This window comes from Ostrinia nubilalis, chromosome 8, assembly GCF_963855985.1.
Source record: "Ostrinia nubilalis chromosome 8, ilOstNubi1.1, whole genome shotgun sequence".
Classification (NCBI taxonomy): Eukaryota; Metazoa; Arthropoda; class Insecta; order Lepidoptera; family Crambidae; genus Ostrinia; species Ostrinia nubilalis.
In genome coordinates, this window is record NC_087095.1 from 743,659 (window position 1) to 767,325 (window position 23,667).

The 23,667-nt window shown below is 36.3% G+C and overlaps 4 protein-coding genes across 4 annotated transcripts; 2 read left to right on the forward strand and 2 right to left on the reverse strand.

The window, feature by feature from the left end:
- Positions 1–3,228: 3,228 nt before the first annotated feature.
- LOC135074097 (sodium channel protein Nach-like) lies at positions 3,229–6,132 on the reverse strand. The gene is made up of 8 exons (XM_063968405.1): positions 5,924–6,132; positions 5,530–5,727; positions 5,048–5,314; positions 4,795–4,909; positions 4,541–4,665; positions 4,269–4,420; positions 3,851–4,177; positions 3,229–3,347 (listed from the first exon to the last, which is right to left on the reverse strand). The coding sequence occupies exons 1-8, from the start codon at positions 6,130–6,132 to the stop codon at positions 3,229–3,231; spliced, it is 1,512 nt and encodes a 503-aa protein (XP_063824475.1).
- Positions 6,133–11,191: 5,059 nt separating this feature from the next.
- LOC135074064 (uncharacterized) lies at positions 11,192–12,141 on the reverse strand. Its single transcript, XM_063968372.1, has 2 exons — positions 11,844–12,141; positions 11,192–11,475 (listed from the first exon to the last, which is right to left on the reverse strand). Exons 1-2 carry the CDS (start codon positions 12,057–12,059, stop codon positions 11,281–11,283), a joined length of 411 nt encoding a protein of 136 aa, XP_063824442.1. The 5' UTR covers positions 12,060–12,141; the 3' UTR covers positions 11,192–11,280.
- Positions 12,142–18,538: 6,397 nt separating this feature from the next.
- On the forward strand, positions 18,539–21,374 carry LOC135074065 (uncharacterized). Its single transcript, XM_063968373.1, has 3 exons — positions 18,539–18,798; positions 19,316–19,408; positions 20,999–21,374. The coding sequence occupies exons 1-3, from the start codon at positions 18,601–18,603 to the stop codon at positions 21,215–21,217; spliced, it is 510 nt and encodes a 169-aa protein (XP_063824443.1). The 5' UTR covers positions 18,539–18,600; the 3' UTR covers positions 21,218–21,374.
- Positions 21,375–21,853: 479 nt separating this feature from the next.
- LOC135074066 (uncharacterized) lies at positions 21,854–23,124 on the forward strand. Its single transcript, XM_063968374.1, has 3 exons — positions 21,854–22,201; positions 22,380–22,472; positions 22,850–23,124. Exons 1-3 carry the CDS (start codon positions 22,007–22,009, stop codon positions 23,069–23,071), a joined length of 510 nt encoding a protein of 169 aa, XP_063824444.1. The 5' UTR covers positions 21,854–22,006; the 3' UTR covers positions 23,072–23,124.
- Positions 23,125–23,667: the final 543 nt, after the last annotated feature.

Consider the following 23,667-nt stretch of genomic DNA (forward strand, 5'->3'; position numbering starts at 1 on the left):
TGACTGGGAATGTCGGATTTGGTAATTTTGTTTACGGGCTCAAAATCGAATATTTACAAGTTTTAACGAGATCTGTTACATTGTTTTGAAGCCTATTTTTATTCCTGCAGAATAATTTTACACGATAGTAGGTAAACACATTGGAAACCAATTAAAATTATTCGCTTATACCTACACCAGAATAATTATGAAATTGTTCAAATGGTGCAGTTGACATAACTCACTAACAAATAAAATACAGGATATCATCAAAGGATCACAAGATATTCAGGTACCTATACACAACTCAATAATACAAATCATCATCACTATGATCCCTTTCTATGATCTGAGATCCAAATCCACACAAAAAAAAATTGCGAGTGCATACCGCAGTCGCTTGTTTGACTGATGGCAGTAATACCCGAACATAAAAATATTTAAAAAGGATAACAATAATTTACCCGCGTATATTTTTAGATTATTCTAAAGGCGGCCTTTATTCTAAAAGTCATAATCATATTTCAATCTACCTATGCAAGAATGATTTTTACTTCGAAAAATAAAGACATTAAATAATTCATTATTGACATCAGCTGGACTTATCCTTAAAATCAAAAACCTCATTCAGTTACCAAACTCAAAAAATCAAAATTATCTTTATTTTTTTTTTACGAAAAACATTCTTAAAACTAAATTTTTCATAACTGACACAAAATAGTGCAGCTATTAGTCGATAAAACTCATTATCGAGCTTATCTCGCCGCCAAGACGGCGACACGTCGTCATAAAGACTTAGCCGCGTTTGATGGAGTGCGGAGGGGGCAAGTGCTAAAGATTATTGTTTCGAGTTTGCGGAGGCGAGGTGTAATTTAATTCAAGCCTCTACCTCTCTGTTAACGATATGTGATGGTGCAGGGAGTGTGTCGATATTGATATTTATCTAACTAAAAATCTAACCTCGTCTTAACATCCCTTGAAGTGGAAATTATTTTTAGGTCCTTTTCAGGTTAATTATAACTATGTATAACGTTTGTGTTTTTTAAATAAAAAATCTACACTATTTAGTCATTCTTATTGCCTAATTGTTCAGAACGAAATTATTCTAGTTAAGTATATTACTTGATTCTTTAATAGAAGATCTTTTGAATAAAATATTTAAAAACATTTGCCTACCTACATCAACACTATAATGATAGGTAAGAGGGGTAGGTAATTATTGCTCTATGAACAGATTGGGTGGCTTAACAAAAACTCATTTATCGATACAAATAAACATCGACCCATCCCCCATCTCTATCAAGGTGGTGTTTATTAATCCTATAAGTTAAGATTTTAATTGCGGGCATCAAGAGCCTTTGTGCGGTCCCGGGTTCGTTCCCGGTTTATCTTGCGAGGCGCCACGCAGGCAATTTGCTTTGTTAATTTTACGCGGTTACGTTTTGTTTAATTACTTGTTTTGGTATGTGAAAGACTAATAAAATGGGTATAGTAGAATAAATGTATAAAATTTAACAATAAAATTTTAAGTAGGTAGGTCACATTATAGGTAGGTACACCAAAGTAATTGACTCCCGAGTTTTTTGCGCTGCTTCTTCTTATCCTGGCCCTTTTACTGTCCCGAAGCAGTGGTAGGGTTAAAGTAATAATGGGACGTGTCAATAGAGCTTTTTGAAAGCCTATTTGCAGAATATAAATATTATTTATGACATTAAAATCGTTTTCTTACGATTCCAAGCATTTGTGAAAAGGCTAACACACGAAGCGTTCAATTAAATTGATACCCAACAATCTCAGCCCCTATCTCCATCACAATAGTGCCTACTCATAACCCTCCCATGAGGACCGGGCCATAAATAAGGTGTTCCATAAACCAGAGACCACCTAGTCCATCCGTCAAATCTTTATCAGCAAAAACGGCAATATCCACCTCTAAAAATGAGTGCCGCGCCCCGCGCCCTAAAAACAACTATTTATCTCATGCTTTCATAAATCAAGCTTTTTTTATCTGCCCATCGCGAAGGTAAATAAATGGGGGTTAAGGTGATGTGGGAGTTAATGGTGGATTTTTGTTTGGACTATAGAATTTATAGAAAGAAAATAGTAAGTAATATGAAGTTAGAAGAATGTATAGAATTTTAAAGTTCAGAAACTTCAAGTGAAGAAAATTGATGAATAACTTAGTAAATTTGACCAAGTGTAAAATTAATAGAGTTCAAGAATAGAGAACAAAAACACATTGTTGCTAAATTCTGTAATTGCCTACTTTGTGTCACTGTAAAGAGTCTAGCTAGGTCTAACTGCAATTAGTGCAATAAAGTTATGCCAAAATATCAAACAAAATAAACTGTACTACCTTTACTAATCAGTAAGAGTTCTACCTACTCGCATATAACACGTTTTCTTCGATCAAGACGCGCTAAATTTATAGCGTGTAGCGTCCTATTTCAGTTTAATGAGACCTCAATTAACATCGGTCCAAAAGACCACCACGATTACAACCTTTGTATCAACTAATCACTTAACACTAAACGGCCGGGGTCAAAACATCCCTACAAAGGTGTCCCATAACCCGTCCGCAATACGTGGATTGCCAAATTGGGCAAACAATTTAGAAGGGTCTGTACGATCTTAATTATTAGCAAGGTGGTTAAGGGTTGAATTTACGACGCGTTAATACCGGCCGACGTGTGTCGCCTGCAATTATGTTCGCCCGGAATTAAATTTACCTGAACTATGGGGTCGTTTAGACCCAAACTAGTTCAGTTATTGAAAGTTGAGACGTGTTAATGGGGCCGATTAGTGATTATTACACATTATATTGGATATAAATAACTTTAGTAATAGGTAAATTAAATTGCAATTTTTTCGTCGCATTACGGATTTATATGTATAATCGATAACATCACAACATGCAATATTTGAAAACGCTTAAATATTTTCAGGTGTTAAAGGAACATGAATATTATTCAGTATCAAAGGTAACGGTTTATTGTTTTAAATAAAAGACAAGAAAAATGAGCAAATAATTATATTCAATCAATCACACGTGAAACTTCGTTATCAACTCAAACTTGAAACATAAAAAATAGAGCCTCTCTCAAGAGATGCCACTAAGCTCTCTCCTTGTTGGCTACTTTATCAATAAGTTCAAATTACGTTGCGACTATTCGTCGGACAGTGCTTGGTCTAAAAACATTCATTCAAAAACAAAAAATACATTTATCAGAACTGAGAAGCAGATCAATTCTACTTAGTGACTGCAGCGTGGGTGTAGCAGATGAGGCGAAGAGTCAAGAAGTAGACGATCTCCATGAAGCTGAGGACGCTGCAGCCGAGGAAAAGGCCGGCCATGCCGCCGACTGCCACTGCAATTTTAATCACAATATTAATGAGGATAACATAGCTGAAGTTGGATGAACTTGCCGTGTTTAAAAAAAAATATGTTGAGGAGGCTTGTCCCCTTATCCAAAAGACATTCGAGTGACTTATCTGCTGTAGTTACATAAGAGAGGAATATTCATTCATAATTATTTATTTTCATACGATTAGGTCAGCGATATAGCGTCTTTATTGCCTCCGTTAGTTTTATAATTTCGTATGGAAATAAATGGGCAAGCCACGTACCTACTTAGGCCCAGAACAGGCGGTGAAACGCAACTGCAACGAAACTGCAACTTTGTGATGATTCTGATGAATGAAACTGAAACTGAAAGTTTCAAACTGGTCGCGTCATGTGTGGTCTCTCAACGGACGCTATGGCAGAAACTTAGATGCAACTCAAAAGTAACTAGCAGTTGCAGTTTCGTTGTAGTTGCGTTTCACCGTCTGTTCTGGGTCTTACAGAAGCTAGTCAGAGTTGCCAACATACCCAAGACATCGGTGAAGCCAAAGATAATATCCCTCTTGTATCTCATCCTGGGGTACGTCACGATTCCCCACTGCAAGTTCGTTCCTAGAAACCACTCTTGGAGGGCGTTGGACTGGATCACGTAGTTCACATCATCGCAAATTGGGAGGCAGCCGCAGTTGATCTTCTTGCCGTCCTTCTCTTGCAGTTTGTAGAGCTCATCTATACGAAAGAGATGCAAGATTAGTTTAATTAATACTATTGTTAAACGGAAAACATGATGAGTTTCTTTACCTTTATACTTGTACAAGCATTGCAGGTCTTTTACGTTGCATATTTTCTCATCACCTGTAAAGTAGATGGTTACTTAACTTACCTTACTTACTGAGAAAAAAACGTTAATCATATCAGCCTCTCACTTGATACAAGATTAGTTTACCAATTTTTCTGTAGAAGTGAGGAATGCAGTTACAATACTTGAGACAGAGTCGAATGCGACACTCCATGCGGCACATAGTGTAAGTATACACAGAACTGTGCTTCAAGATGTTCTCGTTGAGAAATCGGCAACGTCTTTGGGCTACGCTTAGTCTGTGAAAAGATTTGAAAACAAAAGTATTTCATTTAATACAGACGTTTTATTTGATTGATTGATTGAAGCAGTTTAATAAAAGCACTAGTATTTATTCATCGCGATAAAACATTGCTCACCTAGCGGCATCAGGCGTTGTGTACACAGTAAGTGCGGTCACATATAGCTTCATATAAAAGTCCTCGTCTGAATGCTGACGCTTTGTTGATATATCAGGTACTTCTGACGGACCGTGAACGTAGACCTGGAAATAGCAGCAGATATTTTAAGCAATTTAAGGCATCAGTGGCTCAAAAAAGCACTCTAGATTACGACAAAAATTGATACATATTTACATTGTTATTAAGGCAATAGAAATCAGAGACAAACTTACGTCATAGGATGCTGATATATTGATAACTTGGGCAAACACTTCTCCATCAAGTGGGTGTACGAAGAATGTGCTGTTTTGGGTGGATACCTCATCCCATCTATTGGCTACTCTGTATCTGTAATGATGAACTTTAAATGCTTTAGTTTAGGAGAAAGAAACCTCAAACTGTGTCCTCAGCATCTCCAAATACAATTACAATCTTAAATGTAAATACGCTTACGCTTTACAACAATAGTAGAAACTAGAAACTCACGCTGGTGAATTATAAACTGCCACCTGAGAATTGACGGCATAGCAGAGCCCCATCTCAGTGATGGTAGGAACAATATCCAGCATGATACCCGAGGCTCCAATAGTGAGGGTGGGCTTGAAGCTCGCCGTCAGATTCAGGATCAGCTCCATGTATTTGTCTGAAGGTATACCGTCGTAGTCCGGGATCAAGTTGAAATTGTCGAAGGTAGCGTTTGCGAGGGCCTTGATAAACGCTTCTAGCTTGGCTTTATCTTTTTCCTTGGAGTTTCTGTAATGTAGACAAGAGAGTCCAGCGGAATTTTTATGCGAAATATCATGCCATAAATGATCCAATAATGTAACAAAAGCAATATTGTTACGGTAACGGTAAATGTAGAAAGCATGATCAAAATAGTTTTTGAAATGTCAGCCAAGAAGTAAATGCAAGGCGTGGCGAGTAGAATCCGCGTTGCGGCTTACTCAATGATGAATCAATCTGCTTACTTTACGTATACTTCAAGCTTCTTCAGATCCAGGTTGTTGTTGGGGCATATAGTCACGCACGGGAAGGTGGTGTTCCATGCAAACATGTCTCGATCCATGGACACAACAGTAGGCGAGGACTGGTAGCGGGTCCAGGTGGTTCGGGAGAGGTATACCGAGCCGAATACGGAGAGGCCGACCATAGTGAGCCAGAGAACGCTACAAAACAGAAATATTGCTAAGATCTGCACTGGATTGGCAATCGTGTTGAAAATTAGATTTTTTAGCCTATGAAGATCCTATTCAGACGTGAATCTTTTAAGCACAGTCTCTTAAACTTAACAAAAATTGTAAATAAATTCAGCAGGAAGTGACTAGATACAATGAAAGAGTAGATAGACAGAGTAGTACTTACACTTCCAAAGGATGCCTTCCAATGGCCACCATGTGGTTCAACCCATGAATCGAAGACGTTTCAAGGAACAACACCAAGTAGCTCTTTGCCTTGTCCTTGACGAGATGAAACGCGGTCCTCCTCTTGCTTGATGGTTTACTTTTACTTGTTTTCGACCCGTAGAGCTCATCTTGGATGATTTGAGATTGAAATGTGCGTTCGAAAAACATTGTTCTTCAAAAGATTTTAGAACGCCGAATTTTTAAGACTTAAAACACGTTACGTTTACGTTTAAACACGTCTTAAAGTTTGCCACCTTCCGTCTGCATCGTCAGTTGTATGAAATATGGGTGAAAACCCACCCAAACTCCGGGATCTGACTTAAATTCAATCTGAGATTTCTTTAAACACACAAGATGAGTGGTTGTGAAACTAAATGGCTATCTTATAAAATAACTATCGTTCATTGCCCGATTAAAACCCGACTTGCTATCAACTTATTAAAACCAAACTGTTCACTTAACAACCGTACAAAGCCCGCGGTCGTGTCAAATGAAGCTAAATCCTTGTGAAATCAGGCCGTGCAATTAGTGGCGTTCGTGTTAAGGGTTGATTACGTGGTAATCGTGATCTGATAGAGGCGGAACGTTGTCAATATGAGGTAATGAGTTTCCATCGAGTGAAGTGTCCGGACTTTTCATTAGGTTCAATTCGGTATTGGGATTTACCGAGGGTTTGCTCTACCTTTAGCATGTTGGACCAAAGTATCTGGTTACTACTTAAATGATAATTTTAACTGCAAAACAATGATAGCTTAAATTGGTTAATAGCTCTAACGATAAGAGGATTACCCCAACGATAATTATAACGTTGTCAGTATCTTCAATTGTCCGTACAATCTTATTAATTATGCGTATCTGACAAACATGATTTACTCCATGATTGTAATCGTACGTTTTTTATCATATTTGGTTGAGTGAAGGAGAGCTCCAAGGAAAGATTATTAATCATAGATAGGACGTGTACATGCTTAAAAATAACTATTTGAGTGTCAAACTGGAGAGATATTATATTTTAGAAATAAAAACATCATGTAGCTGACCATAACAAAATGATTAACAAAGCACATAATGGGTGCTATTAGGTGTACACATCACTGTTGTTTTCAACTATCGATAGCAAACCATGGAAATTACTCAATAAATAATTAAATAAAAATTTACAGCACGAAAACAGTCATGCTCGACACGCAAAGCAAATCAAACTTTCACCAACTATAAATAATAATACAAAAGAAGTATAAAATATTATGTACTTTATTGCCTACCCAAACATTTAATGGATTTTTAAACAAACGGAATAGACAATATTCTCCTAAGTGCAGCTTCAAAGAGAACAAAGATGGAAAATATTGGTAAATAATTGGAAAGCCTAAAAAATCCTAAAAAATCCATTTTCAAAAAATTAATAGCTCTCTGTCAACTTAAATAGGTAGGTAAACAAACTTTTCCATGGACGTTTCGAAGCTCTATAACAATTTTTGTGCATAATGAATCTTATTCTGGAACCAACAGAGTCTTTAATATCTGAAGCTGTATTGGTGAGAGATGGTAGAAAAATTGAGTCCCGTCAACAGTTTGACGGGTGGATGGAAAAATTTTAAGCATTATTCGACGCTTAGCACGTGTAAACTGCCGAAGATAAATCGTGCCTTTTTGACACTTCAGATCTTTAAAACAAACGCTATTTTCGTGTGAAAAATGAATGAGTGGCGTGATGTGTTGATGTTGGACATCAGTCGACGTGGGTTTTGATATTGGATGTGTTTTGAAATAGAGGAGCTATGTTTGTAAAACGATCAACATTAATTGAACTGAAGAAATGGTTTAGGAAGTTTTGACAGGAATGTGGAAGCACTAAATATTGGATAACACCATGCATGATAGTTATTTCATACTCTGTCAGTGTTTCAGTCTGTGATTAACTCTAGCCTAACTTAATCTTGACCTTTCCCTTTGAACATTGGACCAGATTTATATTACTTAAGATAAGATACAATTTCTTAAGAAAGCTGCTGTCTTACATTCCATACTAGTGGTGTTTGCTGGATTTTGAGCAGAGCATAAAAATTAAAGCAACTTTTCCTTCACACAAAATTTTTTGAATGGAATCAAAAGAAATCCAATTAAAATATCTTATCAAAAACACCTTCCACTGGAAACGTAACAAGGAAAAAATCAAATTACACCGCGAGGAAGGTAAACACTGAAACCTTACGAACGAAATCCCCTGTAAAGTCTAATAATTTCCGAAGTGTCATGTCGCCAGAATAAATGAAGTGGAGAAAATAAATTTCATTTAAAAATCAAGGCACACCATTATTTTCCTCGGGGCTCCCCTAATTAATTTCTTGTCACCGTCCGGATCGCCGTCGTGGGTATGACAGCCGGCGAGGGAGACAACCGTAGGACTTTCCAATACGTGTAAAAGGGACGAATAGATAAAGGTGAGTTTGCTTCATTACCATCTTTTAGTAGTTAGGAGATACGAAGTTCGCTCCAGTAGAGTTCTGTTCTCCTGGTACTTCTTATTAATGACCGTGAATAATTAGTTCGCGACGGTGTTTTGTTTATCTGGAATTTAAGACGACTTTATGCACAGTGATCGATGTATTTTTTTAAGCTTCCGGATAGGTAAACAAAATAATAAAGTACCTAATTAAAAAGTAAACATTTATTATTTGTCCGATACGTACAAAGAAGTCTTGTGCAGAGAATGGCGCAGTACTAATTTTAGTAGGGTGCAATTCACAATTTTTTCATTTTGAATAAGTAGGTGTATGACTATGCCTTATCAATGACTATTTACCTCACACAGAGCACTCAATCGCAGAGCCGACTGCAGAAGCATCTAAGATAGTTATTTACCTTACCAAGCCCTCAGCATCTCTAAAAAGATTAAAACCGTATCTCATTAATTAAATGAATGTTTACACACCGAAACAAAAAGCCCGGTGCGTCGCAAAAGGCTGTGTACACACGAACATGATTAAACAAGCTTAATTTTCTTGTACGAGTTACACCAAGACGCCGAGTGTATTTGCCGAAAGTACAAGTAAATATTTCGAACGGGAACGCTGAGGTGGAAATCTTATGGGTTGCTAGTGTGGAACGGGCTTTAAATAATAGCACTATACAATTTTCATCTAGGTGACTAGACCTTTAGTAAAAATGGTGACTGTTTTTGTCATACCGTTAAAATTTCGAATACAACTGTCAATAACGTAATAAACCTTACTTTTGACAGGTGTTAGGAGGACAAACAAATGCCTGACACTTCTTGCAATCATCATCATCATTTAATTTTCAGCCACAGGACGTCCACTGCTGAACATAGGCCTCCCCCAATGACTTCCGCATCGCACGGTTGGTAGCGGCCTGCATCCAGTGCCTTCCAGCGCCTTCTTGCAATATTGACACACATATTACGTTATATGTCTATATTATTTTATGCTTATTCTTTCAGTTATCCATGACAAAAGATGTAGTACCTATTAAGCTAGTTGCTACTTTCTGCAAGCTTTTTTAAACTTATAAAATCGTTAAAAATCAATTCTTAAAAATATTGTTTGTATCCTCGACAGAAAAAAGGAAAACGTCAAAAACAGCAGAACACAACTAACCACGATGATGCTAATATTAACTTCCCTAGAACAAACTTAGTTAATTAATACCCAATTCTAATTCCACATTAACTTAACATCGACACCGCCACTTAATTTGAATTCCCGGCGCAAGAGTGTTTAATAAAACATCCTTTTGATTTACATCATTCCAAATCTGCACCTTTCCCTTTGTTCGCAAACACGCGTTCACCTCCGCTCGCGAACATTTACAATTTTATTCATGATTACGTAATTTTGAATCTCTGTAGTGCAGAGAGAACGGCCAAAACATTGACTGACGTTGTGGAACTTAGATGGCAAGTGCAGCAGATCGTATTTGAAAGATGTCTACGGTCAAGAAATGGATTAGGGCGCGCCTAGCCGAGACTAAATGTCTAATGATATGATATTCAAGATAATAATAGTCACGGGAGATACTAAACATATTAAAAGCAAAATAACGAGTAAGCAAAGTGGTCATATTAAAATCTTTCAGTGATGTCATGCAATCCAAAGCCTAATTAGGTATTTTAGCTAAACCTGCACCATAAACTGTTAGGAAAATGTTTCGTTTTATGTGAGCTGTTCGTTATTTTCGTCCTATGTTTCAGATCTACAGATTCGTCTGAAGTAAATTAAATAGCCTGTAAAAGTTAAATGGCGATGGCTTCATTTGAGTTCATTTTAATTATTCATTCGCTGAATATTACTGATACCTACATTTTTGTAGTTATAGCGTGATAAGCTACTGTTGTATTTGGTAATAAATAGTTCTATCGATAGATAAAATCATATTGTTATCGTGTAATGACATTGATAGATTAAATTAATTTAAACCGACACCCAGGGGCCGATTGCGATCTACAATGGGTCCTTACAGCACCAGGTGATGTGAGGTGTTGAATCATGCACTGTTTCAATGAAACCCTTTGAAAACCAAGAAACAGTAAATAGCATAAACAGAATACAGAAACTTTCTAGTAAGAATAAAAAGTTTTGAGACCTCTGAATTAAAAAAAAAACGACGGAAAAGACACCAAAAAACTGAAGACTTCTTTGACATTAGTTTATCTTTAGTTTTGTCATCGCATGTAAGGCCTCCTAGGTCTCAGGTATAGGTAGATACTGTAAACTTTAGTTCATACTCAGAAAAAAAAACCTTTTGATTTTAGGGATCTAGTGCTTCAGACGCAGAGGTCCCGGGTTCGATTCCCAGTGGGGGCAGATTTTTCTGTTCGGTTTGGTTGGTGGTAGGGCTTATTCTAAGTCCGCCTGGCTAGCTACCACCATCTTACCTAAGTCTGTCGCCTTAACAACAATGTTAACACAATTGTTGTGTTCCGGCAGTTAGAGGTAAGATAGCCAGTTCCTTCGTGGTTGAGGATTCCGGGTGAAGCTCGCTTCCAACTTCGGCCTGATCGTCACTTACCATCAGGTGAGTGAGATATAGGCCAAGAGCTTCCTCGTTGAGAATAAAAAGATTTGGATAATTTATTCATGACTTTCACATTCAAAGATTATAACCATAGTTATACTCACTGAAAATTATCTACAAGCAGTAAAAAGTATGACATGCATCATACAAGAAAACGATGCATATGGATTTGCGATTAATTACAATAAAATACTATAACATTTTTATTATACAAAGACGACAATCAATGCTTATTTGAGAGGAGAAAGCCACACAATATTGTCCCATTTTCTTTTCTTCTTAAATGATGATTGCCCGCCAGGCGTTGGACTCCACGCTGTATCCCTCGCTATTGAAGGCCTGTACCACGAAACGGAACCAGGTGTACTTGTACAGGGGCGCGACCACCGCCATGGTCTGGCCGGGTCCGTACGCGTACACGTCTTGGTACCGGGAGAACATGTTGTTGGAACCGGACTGTATCCATGACGTCACCTGCGAAGATACATTTTTTGATGATATTTTATCACAAAAACTTTATTGGTAAGGGAAAGGAAATGATTAGGTTTGTCTCTTGATGACATTCTTTGGAAAGATTGAGTGGTAGATAAGCTTCTTCAGCTAATATGGAGTACTTGGTTAGACAAGTACCTAACCGAAAATAAAATCTTACAAGTTCTAATGAATAATGTTTTTTGGTGGTTTCAGATAATTTTATTATTCACAGCTATTTTGCACAAAACAAATAGCATTATTAAATGTATTTTCTTTTAAAATAAAGAGGGTTGTTGTTTGAATAACATCATTTACAAAGAGGGGATAAACAACTTAAAAAAATAATTAAAAAAAATTATAGCACATACCTTGTATCCAAGAATATTATTTGATCCCTCGCCAGGGCTCCATGTAATGGCGGTGCCCATGAAAGGCTCCAGAAACGTGTTAAGATGTTCCAAAGTCGGAGCTGGTACAGTACTGGCACGGGCACCAGTTTCGCTTGCCTTGGGCTCTTCCTTGATGACGTAGGTCAGAGCTTGGGCCGCAGCCACGAGCAGCAGAAAGGTGAAGCACTTAAGCATCGTGGTTCTATGTGTGCTGCCTCAGAACAAATCCAGGTGTGGCCGACTTACAAGTGGTCGGTGGCAAATAAATACTATTGATGGTTACGATTCATTTAGTTTTGATAAAATTGTTTTAAAATGGCAAAACGTGATTAGGATTCAGATATCTATTGTTCAGTTTTTAGCAATCTTTATGTTAGTGATTAATATAAAAAATGTATGTTTGTTTATCAACTATGAAACTAATTCTGAAATACGTTAAAATAAGTATGATTCTTACTTACCTTTTTGGCAGATTCTAATCTTCCTAGCGAATTTTAGCGTGATGTGACGTTATCCGAAGTCAGGAATGATTAAAGCACACAAATTATGAAGAAAAAAAGAAAGGCATCTTTACTTAATTCACATTAGATCTGGTACATAAATAGTAAGCATAGAATTAGTGCCAAAAAGGACACCCGTGAGACAGTAATTTTTACTTTTTTTACCATAAATCGCAGCCCACTTGAGAGAAGCCACAGTAAACAACTAGTATTTCGTATCAGCTTTTAAGACTCTCTAATACAATTTAAGTTGTACACGGATCTGCAGATGATAAAAAACCCTACGCCTCGTTGCGAGTGATAAATACGCTAATACCAATTTATTGTACCTTAGATAAAACCTCATGCTATGGCCATGTGACGTGCTGTAGTAGGAAGAGGATGTCCATCAGTAGAGGGTAGGTACAATACCGTACATAGTATTACTCCATAAAGAAATAAAGACAAATGTAGAAGGTGTTTGGATATTGGACATGCTGACAAAACTTAATAAATAAGATCAAATTATGCCTCTGAGCTGGAAACCAGAAAGTTTACGATACCAATGTAAAAACTTTAGATTTTCCCATGTTTCATGTTTTTGATAATAAATGAACTGCAAACAAGTGACTAAAAACATGAAAACAATAACTTGTTTTCTGTTTACATTGTTTTTTTTTTTCAGTAAACGCCCTTTCTTAAATAAATGCAAATAATGGAAGAGCCGTAACTTTGCTAACTGCAAACTGATAGGAGATATATTTCTTTAGTACCAAAGTAAATAGACTGCCCATTTTGTAAGTCAAAACAGAATGTTTTATTACATAGGATGTGCGCTATAAATAAAGCTTCCACGAAGCTTTAAATTCTAAACTCTACACAAAGAGCAATAAGGCTGAGACACACAGCCTCCCTAGACCATGTTAAATAAATCAGGAGGTGCATACAAAGTAATTGTAGAAATGTATATTAGAGTAGGTAAGCTTTACACCTCAAAATGTATAGTAAAGGTACCTTTACTCATACATACATCATACATCACTCGAACTGCAAGGGAAAAAGAATTTTCCCAAAATGTCAGGCTTTCCGAAATCATATGGTGAACATTTAGGTACCACTCATGCTTAAAACTCCCCACGTTGATTGTAAAAACCCCGAAGTACTTAAATTAACGAAAAAAATTTGTCTGGACAACTGCTCGTATTATTGACGAATTTGAAAATGGACTTGGAAATTGCAGGAAATTACTATACCTACCATCGAAAATTTAAACAAAATAAATCTGATGTCAGGCACTCGAAAGAAAGAAAAACCAGCAAAATGCTTCATAGCAAAAGAAAATTAGACACCCCTTTGCAATTTGACTTTTTCCTGCATGCTTTCCGCCCCAACCACTGCGACAGAGGAAACAATAAAACGCAGGCAAATCGTCCCCGTAGGTAACACCTACTAATAAAAATTCCTCCAAATCAATACGTTCTCTTTTACGCTTTTTGTATTGTATTTTATTTTGTTATTCGCCTCCGCCTCGTGTTAAAGGGACAATTCTGGGATCTAGAGGTTGTAGCGTGATTACATTACTTGATACTTTTTGCAAAATTTTGTTATGTAGAAACTGAATTATTAGATAGTTTGTACAAAATATCATGTGTCAATATATTTTAGACAGATATACAATTTTATATGTATTAGTATCTTACGCTCCATTCCAACACAAGTACCTTTGTTATAAAAAAATTATGCACTGAAATAAATCATATTTTTATATTGACTTTAAATTATCTACGACACCTTCAAGAGAACCTAATTGTGAACATTATCAACCTTGTGTGGTCCAAAGTTTGAGAAACAATAATGGATTATCCCCATAGATAAGACAAAAACTTCCATAGCAACATAGACGTATTTCACAACAAATAATCTCGGTATTAGTTGTTTACTACATTTTTGTAAACAGCTAAGCGTTTCAAGGATGTGAGTCATATTCGTTACAAATACACAAAATGTAGGTCACCTTAACAATGCTTTTGTTAGAGATAAACTATTCGTCATGGGTTTTTATGTTGCCCTTTTCGAAGGTTTAAAATAATGGCTAGTCAGCATTTAGTATGATTAGAATTTTAGATGCCTGAATCTTCTTTTGAGTATAAAATACTATAATATCACCACTGATAGACTAGATGCTTAAATTGACCAAAAGAATCAAATTTTAAATTAACAAGCAGAGGAGATCATCAGGTAGATAAGTACCTACTCGTAGTTACCTATGCAATTAGACATAAATACGATACTTGATTGTGTTATTTAGCTATGGCGATGGTTGCAAGTATCAAAACCATCCCATCCCCCTACAAAAGCACCCGTAAACACGTTGGATCCTGTACTATCCTCGTTTGCATACCGTGCGCGCGCGTGTGTGTGCGATTGACAAGCGCTAAATGCTGGGGCGCCCGTTCCAAACGTTAAACACTGTTTATTGGCACGTACACTCGGCAAAAATTCCAATAAAACTCCAAAAGGAATTCGGCACGAAAGAATAACGTTTAATTTGTCCCGAAGGTCCCGTGATTTATACGACCGAATTAAATGGCCGACTTTGTATTCAAATGTTAATGCAAAACGGTTAGCTATTGACCATTTGTACGTAAGTAAATCTTGCTGGTGACATCAATAATGTCGCTTTGGAAGTGGAAAGGAAGCTGGCTTAAATTGTACTCGAGTCAACTGAATTGTTTGGATTCCCATATATTTTCCGTAGAAAAATGATTAAGGAAAAAAGTTTTAGTAAAAACTGCACTGCTTATTATTAAGAAATACCTACCATCAACTGAAATATTTCGTAAGCACAAAAAACAATAATACTCATATCTAATGCCAATCAAGGTTAGATAATCTGTATAAATCCATATTTTTAAGTTAGTTCGCCCTAAATAAATCAACCTGTGCTTAATTACGATATGACACTCAAAACTCCGTCCAAACTCACATCACGAATAGCCGTCCTGTGATCGGTACATACCGACCTACTGGAATTCAACCAATTAAAAGTTTGATTATGAGTTTACAGTCATTTCCTATTCCGAACTTGAATAATATTTAGAAGGCAAATGAAAATAGGATACTGAATACTACATGCTGAAAACAATTCTCTAAATTCAATCGAACTGAAAGTATTTTCATTATCTTTTCACTGTGTCAAACCCGAGAATCATACCCATTCGCCCGAAAGACTAACCAGGTTTTGGTGCCACACCACCTACCTACATTTCATTGTATTTATTTTCATAAGCCGCTTATAGCGTTACGCTAAGCTTGCTCAGCAAAAACTACACAAAATAGTTTGTCTCTCACGTCACTTGGATTACAAGGATTCAGTATGACAAGGCACGCGTCACCTGGCCTTAGGGATATAGGATAGAACGACAGTGAATGACACTTCTAGTGGACCCACCGATGGAGCAAAAAGGGACTCAGATGAACGGGAAACAAAAGATCCATAATCCAACAGGATAGTTGAATATTGTATTTGACGGCCGTGTGCTCTGGTCGATAGGATAGGACTTAAACGCTACAGTTGTGGGTCTGAATCCCGCAGGTGACAAAATAATGTTAGTGTGAGATGTGCAAGAATTAATTTGATGATTGTACTCAAATGTATCATTTAATTTATTATGTCAGTCCGTGATCCAATTGCTTAGATTATGCTTGGTTGTGGGCTACGTAGGTATTTATTTAGGATTATTATTTTATTGACCCTATTGTGTGACCGCAGTGAGATTTGGTGATACCAGATGAAAGGAAAGGAATTCCTTCTGCTGTCAAGACAAGAACAAGATACCTCATCTGAATGGCTTATTGTGTTAACACAGATTGCCAAGTTGCAGAACTCATAATACAGGGTGGAATTTTGTAATGCCACCTGGAGGGAAAGTACTCATAATACTGTAGATAGAAAATTTTACTAAAAGAAAACATTCCTTTATTTTTGAAAAGAAAGAGAACTGCATTCAAAGATTTTCTATTTTTTTTCGAAAATTCACTACCAAACCATAAAGTTTTCTGTAAATAATTACAATAATTTAAGATTTCATGGTTTTCCTGTCATTTGATTTAACAAGTTTGTTAGAGAGATTTCATCCTTATACTTAACCCTAACGATCGATGCAATAAAAATACAGGGTGTAATTTTTAACAAATTTTATTTAGTTCGATTCCCGGGTGTGGCAAGCAAATTTTTAGAAATCTTTGAATGCAGTTCTATTTCTTTTTCTAAATTAAGAAATGTTTCCTTTTAGTAAAATTTTCTATCTACCGTATTAGGAATAATTTCCCTCCAGGTGGCATTACAAAATTCCACCCTGTATATAAAAAAATTGACCCTATTCCCTCTGGTAAATTAGAGAGGATCGTCCTCCAGCAGGGGACTAAATAACCTCATAATGATGGTGATAATGATGATTATTTACCTATTTATTGTTTTCTAATATAATTACTGTTTAGTTTATCAAAAACTAATTTAAATAAATCATTAATTGCCGTGAGAAAATGATGATGAATACCTACTGCAAACTAAAACTGGACTTAATATTGCTTTCTATTATAATTACTGTATAGTTTATCAAAAACAAATTACAATATGAAACAAATATTAAATAATTATTATCAGCCGTGAGAAAATGATGACTAGAAAGTGCTGAGAAAAAGAAAACTATGAATAGCAAAACAACAATAAGTATTATTAACTTTATCTATTGATTTATCAATAGCAGCCGTTATTAGGTCAAGTTACAAAATTTTAATAAACTTTATTATCTTCTACAGTTTGCTCATGCGGCCCGCTTATGAGCAAAAGAAGTATCCATCTCGGGCGACACATCATGCACCCGGATGAGATAGCAGATATCACGCTCCAAAGAATCTGGAAATTTATAGACTCAACGGGACTAAGCAGTGAACTCTAAAGACAAGGGCTGCCACAATAGATCAAACCTGGTCGAGCTGGCGCAAATGAAGGCCCAAAACCAATAATAATAATCCTCTACAGCAAATGGTACGAGTATTTATTATACCTACTTACAAACTTTTATTTTACTCAAAATCTGAAATAATATTTTTTCTAATTACTAATTAGGAGTGACATCACCCAACCATGTACCTCGTCAGCGCAACCACGACCACTCTGACAAGAGTGCCCGACTAAGAAGAAGAAGAATTAGGAGTAGGATTTGTCTATAAAGCCAGCGATCTAACCCGACTTCGCACGATAGCAGAGCAATTTTAATCATTCACTCACTTCTAAAATAATGATCCAAATTGTATTAAATAAATAAAATCGTACAATAGTTTTTAAGAGAAACAAACCAACTGCGACGGAATTTGTTGTTTAAATAATACGTAAGGATTACTACGAGTAGAACTAAACACGTCACACGTCACTAGGTGAAAAATGATTGTCGTTAACTTGGTTCTATGAATACCTCAATGCTTACATTACTGTTATCTATTTTGAATTCTACTATACTCTAACAATAGGCACTTTACTTAGCACTTAGACCATTCATGGCGATTTTTTACATGGTTAGTAAAATATTACGAAAATACATAAAATTCATTTTTATGTCTAGGTATTGAAGTTCATTGTTGAAGATATTGCAAGCTATTCAAAATTCATTAATCTTAAACTACAAAGATGCATGCATTAGGTATGCGTGTGCTATCTTGAAGTTCAAAGGTAAGATAAGGTATGTTAGTCACTACACTATCTGCAGTATTGCACAAGAATGATACATCTTATTTTGTATGATTTCTAGCAAAAAAAATGCAAAGAGGGTAACAACCACTTCAATTATTAAAATAAATAATGTAGTTAACTATTTTTAAACGCCCTAATAATTTTTATATTGTAATTTTTCATTATCTCGTATTTCATTTCAGTACATAAGATACAACAACACTATTTAACATGATTTCCTGTCGCCTCAAACACTATAAAACGAGACTGCGATTACCATACGGGTCTACGACCCATTAAATGAGAAAATACCCACAGACGAACGAATGTAAACGTCAAAATCGACATGCCAATCAACCTTTAGCCTTAATCTAATTAGCCAACAATTGACTCACAAGTGACTCACCAATCAGGGCTGCTTATCGCCCAGCGGCTATTTATTTACAAACAACCGTCCGGCAGCTCAGTGCATCACTAGATCTCGAGCAGTTCATATCGATAAAAACTACAGTAACTATTAAACATCATGATGAAGTGCCTATGCGTTTTGTTCTTCGTGGCGGTAGCCCAGGGCTTCGTGACCAGGGTAGCGAGGGGGGTCGAGGGTGTCCCAGCGCCGACGCTGCTTCGCATCACTTTGGTGGATGACCCCAAAATGGGATTCGTTGTCGACTGGACACCCGTTGAATCAAATGATGCTGCAGACCCAATTCTTGGTTACAAGGTATGTAATTGTCAAATTGAAATTGTGAACTCCGTCAGTTTATAACATAACGCGTGATATTGTAAACTAACAGTGGGTTAGGTAAGTTAAGATTGTAATGTAAATAAGTACGTCAGATTATAATCTGATAGAATTCACAATTTTACGGTGACACTTTACTATTGTCACATTTTTAAACCAAATCTACTGAAGATAAAGATTTAAAACCCATTGAGAGATTTCATTTATTATCGGAGGTAAATCTGCCGACTACCTACCGTAAACATAAAATCGTACGTGATATTTCTGACTGTCACATCTAATGAATCACCTAAGTAAGATGATTTCTTTTAATTTCTTATGTCACACGTTTACTAAGTATGTTATTCTTTTTCTTTGCCTTATCTTAACGGAAAGAAGAATTTTAATTCTAAGAGTTATGACCTACATAGATAGCGAAAAAGTTAGTTTACATAACATGTTCATATTTTCTCTGTTATGTATACTTTGGTTTCAAAAAATATGTTAATTGTTTCAGATGAAAGTATGGGAGCAGCCTAAGATCAAGACATACAAATATGAAACTATCGACGGTGTCAAAACTTTGGTAGAGGAATACGCTCCTGGCAAGGTAAGATAATGATCTTTAGAGATAAAATAACCATCGTCCATACGTTCTCGTAATCATTTGCATTGTTCAGAGAATTCTATATGTTTCTAACATTTACATCGAGTAAGTCTTATTAGGTACAATAATAGTTCTCCATGATTATACACATTGCCACAAAGAAACGTAGAAATTATTTTTAGGAATTTTGTGATGGTCTGTATTTTATTGCAGAACATGACTGAATTTTGAAATTCAGTTTTAGGCCTTCCCATAATACATAGAATAATACAAGAAAAGTTTCAGGTTGTAGTTGCAAAATATAAATACAAACGAGAGCAAATAGTTGAACTAAAGTTTTACAGGATTTTTTCCATTCTCAAAGAAGATAAATTATTATGCCAGATAATAATTTTATTCTACACGCGCTGTTGGGCATTTTACTTTTAATTTACAATAACTATGCTATTTATTATGTGTATGTTTACTTTAGATGACCTTAAACCCGCTGCATCAACACAATAATATCACGTTACAATGTAAACATTCTAATAACATAATTAGCTTAGAGTTCATTAACAACAAACATTATTCTAATCGGATTTACAATGTAATACAATATAACATGTTTCATGCTACTAAATCGTCGATAAACAATATTAATGTCGGCCGTTTGGTGTAGTGGTTCAGAACGGGCTACTATGCCGAGAGGTCCCGGGTTCGATTCCCGGCCGGGCAGAAATTGAAATGATGAATTTTAATTTCTGTGACGGGTCTGGGTGTTACTATGTATAATATGTATGTATTTAAAAAAAAAAAAAGTATATAAGTAGTATATCCGTTAAGCTAGCACCCATAACACAAGCATTAAGTTGCTTACTTTGGGGCTAGCTGGCGCTGTGTGAAATTGTCCAAAGATATATAAAAAAAAAAAAAAAAAAAAAAATGTCATAATAAACCTATGAGCATAGATCCTCAATAAATATGCAGTACCAATACCTACTCTGCTTACTGATATTAGGTATATCATAGTTCTTTCCATATTAAACAATAATTATGATAAAAAGATAGGATGGTACTTATAAGAAGATTAGGTTTTAAATGAGACAATTAGGTTAATGCCATATTCAATATTTTGTTAATTAGTTTGTAAACTGTAATTAGGTACGTACTGTGTTTTTAACGTCCCCATGGAGGGCAAAAAATAGAGAAAGCATATTGGTATTAAGTCTGTCATCGATAGTTTAAAACCTATCAAGTTTCATTGCTAAAGATGACGTAATGGATTGACAAAATAAATAAATAAATATCCTTGGACATTTTACACTGCGCTTCTAGCCCCAAACTAAGCAAAGCTTGTACTATGGGTACTAGACAACGGATATAAACATACTTAAATACTTTTTTTTGTAAATACATAAGTACTTATTATACATAGAAAACACCCAGTCCAATACAAACAAATATGTTCATGCACACAAATGTTTGTACTGTGTGGGATTCGAACCCGCTACCTCCGGAATAGTAGTCCGTTTGGAACCACTACACCAAACGGACGATAAATTTTGTTTGTTTTTAACTCAGAATAAACAAAACATTCCATTTTGTTTCCAGTTCCCAGCCAACAACGAAGTCCCCACAAACAAGCCTCGGGAAATCGTCATCCAAGGAGACAAGACCACCGCCAAGTTTGAGGGCATCGAGACCGGCGTCTTATACGAAGTGAGGGTCCAGGCCTTCACCAAGAACATACAAGGACCCTTATCTCAACCCATGAGAGTCGAGATTAACAATGACAACGACAGGAAAAAAGATGTGTACACCGTAGCTTAATTTCTTGGTAGGGTGGTTGTCGACTGTGGTGTTTAGTATTTAAATTAAATAAGTAAGTAAGTTATGTACGTATAAAAAACTTTGATATCAACTTAAAATGTAATACCAATGTTATTGTAGTAAATAAATACAGAAGTCTTGAGAAACTCGATTGTTACCTAAAGATAAAAAAATTAACGATAGTTTTGTTATGAAAATGTGTAAGGTAAAACCTATTTGCTATTTCTTAAACATTATTACTGGTTCTGTAAAATTATCAACAGCTTCATTAATAAGTCATGTAAGAAAATAATTGAGTTCTTATTTATTGGAGTACCTACAATAAATGGTATTAAACATAACCGGTTTTTTAATTTCTCTTGACCTACCGGTTAACCTTAACCATTTTACTATTACCTCCTATTACCTGCTCCCAAACTACTGTAACATTAATTATTTAAATAATAAATTAACAATCCACATCTAAATGAGCAACTCAAAAAGATAAAATTCCGAATTTGTATTTTCAAAAGAAATACATAAGTCCAACCCATCTAGTTTCGAAGAAAAAACGTACGTAAATCATGAATATGAACGGCAAAATTGACATGACAATCAACCTTTATCCCTAATCCAATTACCCATCAATTCTCTGACTCGCCAATCAGAGCTCCCACAACGAATACACGTTCGTCCGACCACTCAGTGCATCTCTCGACCTCGTTCAGGTCGATTGACTGAAGAAACCACCGACCAAACACTAAACAAAACAATACAGGACTATTCCCACCGCTGAAACTCCTAAACACTATGAAGTGCCTATACTTCTTTTTCTCCGTGGCGGTGACCCAGGGCTTCGTGACCAGGGTAACCAGAGAGGTCAAAGGCATCCCAGCGCCAACCCTGGCGCACATCGATTTGATAGACGATCCCGGTTTAGCGTTCATCGTGCACTGGACGCCGGTGGCATCCCCTGACGGTGCAGACCCAGTTCTGGGATACAAGGTATGTAATAAAGGCGCTTTGTTAGCACGTCAGAAAAGTCAAAATTCAACCTAGGTTTCGCGGGGTTATTTGTTTGATTTTGTAATAGTTAACGAGTGCTAAATTAATAAGGAATATTAAAAAATAAATACTAGATAAGATATAGAGATGTTTTGTAAATATATTTCATTTACTACAGGTAAAAGTGTGGGAAAAGCCAAAGGTTTCTACATTCGAGTATGAAGCATTAAGTGGCGCCAAAAGATTGGTAGACAAACTCGCTCCAGTCAAGGTGAGACTTCACACATAAATCCCAGGTTTAAGGTACCCTGTGATACGAGAACTATAAGTAATATGTGATTTTATTTTCTCTTTGACCTTTCTTTGTATGAACAAAAAAATTGTACTAGTTGATCTGGCAATAAATATTTTCATTTATATTTTCAACTAGCTTTTTCCCTCGGCTTCACTCGCGTGAAATTTAGTTAATCACATATCGTCATAAATTATAGCCTATATGTTATTCTGGGCTATAAACAATAATACTGTAAAGTTTCATCAAAATCCGTTCCGTAGTTTTTGCATGAAAGAGTAACAAACATTCATCCAGTCATCCAAACTTTCGCATTTATAATATTAGTAGGATTATGAATTTAAACCTGTCCCCAGTTGTTACACTCGAGCCAAGAGCCCAAGTTCAAGCCAAGGGAGATCGTGGTCAACGGAGCTGACAAGTCCACCGCCATGTGCGAGGGCATAGAGACCGAGACCCCGTACGAGGTCCGAGTGCAGGCCTTCAGCAGGGCCGGGGACGGAGCCCTGTCGCAGCCGCTGATGGTGCAGATCTGCAAGGACTGCGATAGCAAGAGGAATTTGTACACGGTTGTGTAAGAACGTGATTGTATTTGGTAGTATTTTCGTGGTTTCAGGTGTATCGTGAAATAAATGAGTTTTCAAAAAATGTGTATTTTCTTTTACAAAGAAATACGAGTACCTATATTAATGAGAACATTGGAAATGAAAAGATCTCCTACTAATTCAATAAACACAATAGAAGAAAATATCAAGTACTTCTGACTTGATATAAACGAAGCTGACAAGTCCACCGCCATGTGCGAGGGCATAGAGACCGAGACCCCGTACGAGGTCCGGGTGCAGGCCTTCAGCAGGGCCGGGGACAGAGCCCTGTCGCAGCCGCTGATGGTGCAGATCTGCAAGGACTGCGACAGTAAGAGGAACTTGTATACGGTAGTGTAAGAACGTGATTGTATTTGGTAGTCTTTTCGTGGTTTTTAGTGTATCGTGAAATAAATGAGTTTTCAGAAAAAATGTATTTTCTTTAACAAAGAAATACGAGTACCTACCTCTACAAATGAGAACATTGGAAATGCAAAGATCTCCTACTTAGCGTCGCTCGCAGCGTAGACAGTGCGACGTTTTCCATATATTTTTTTATGACGCGACGCAGCGCAATGGACTAATGGGGC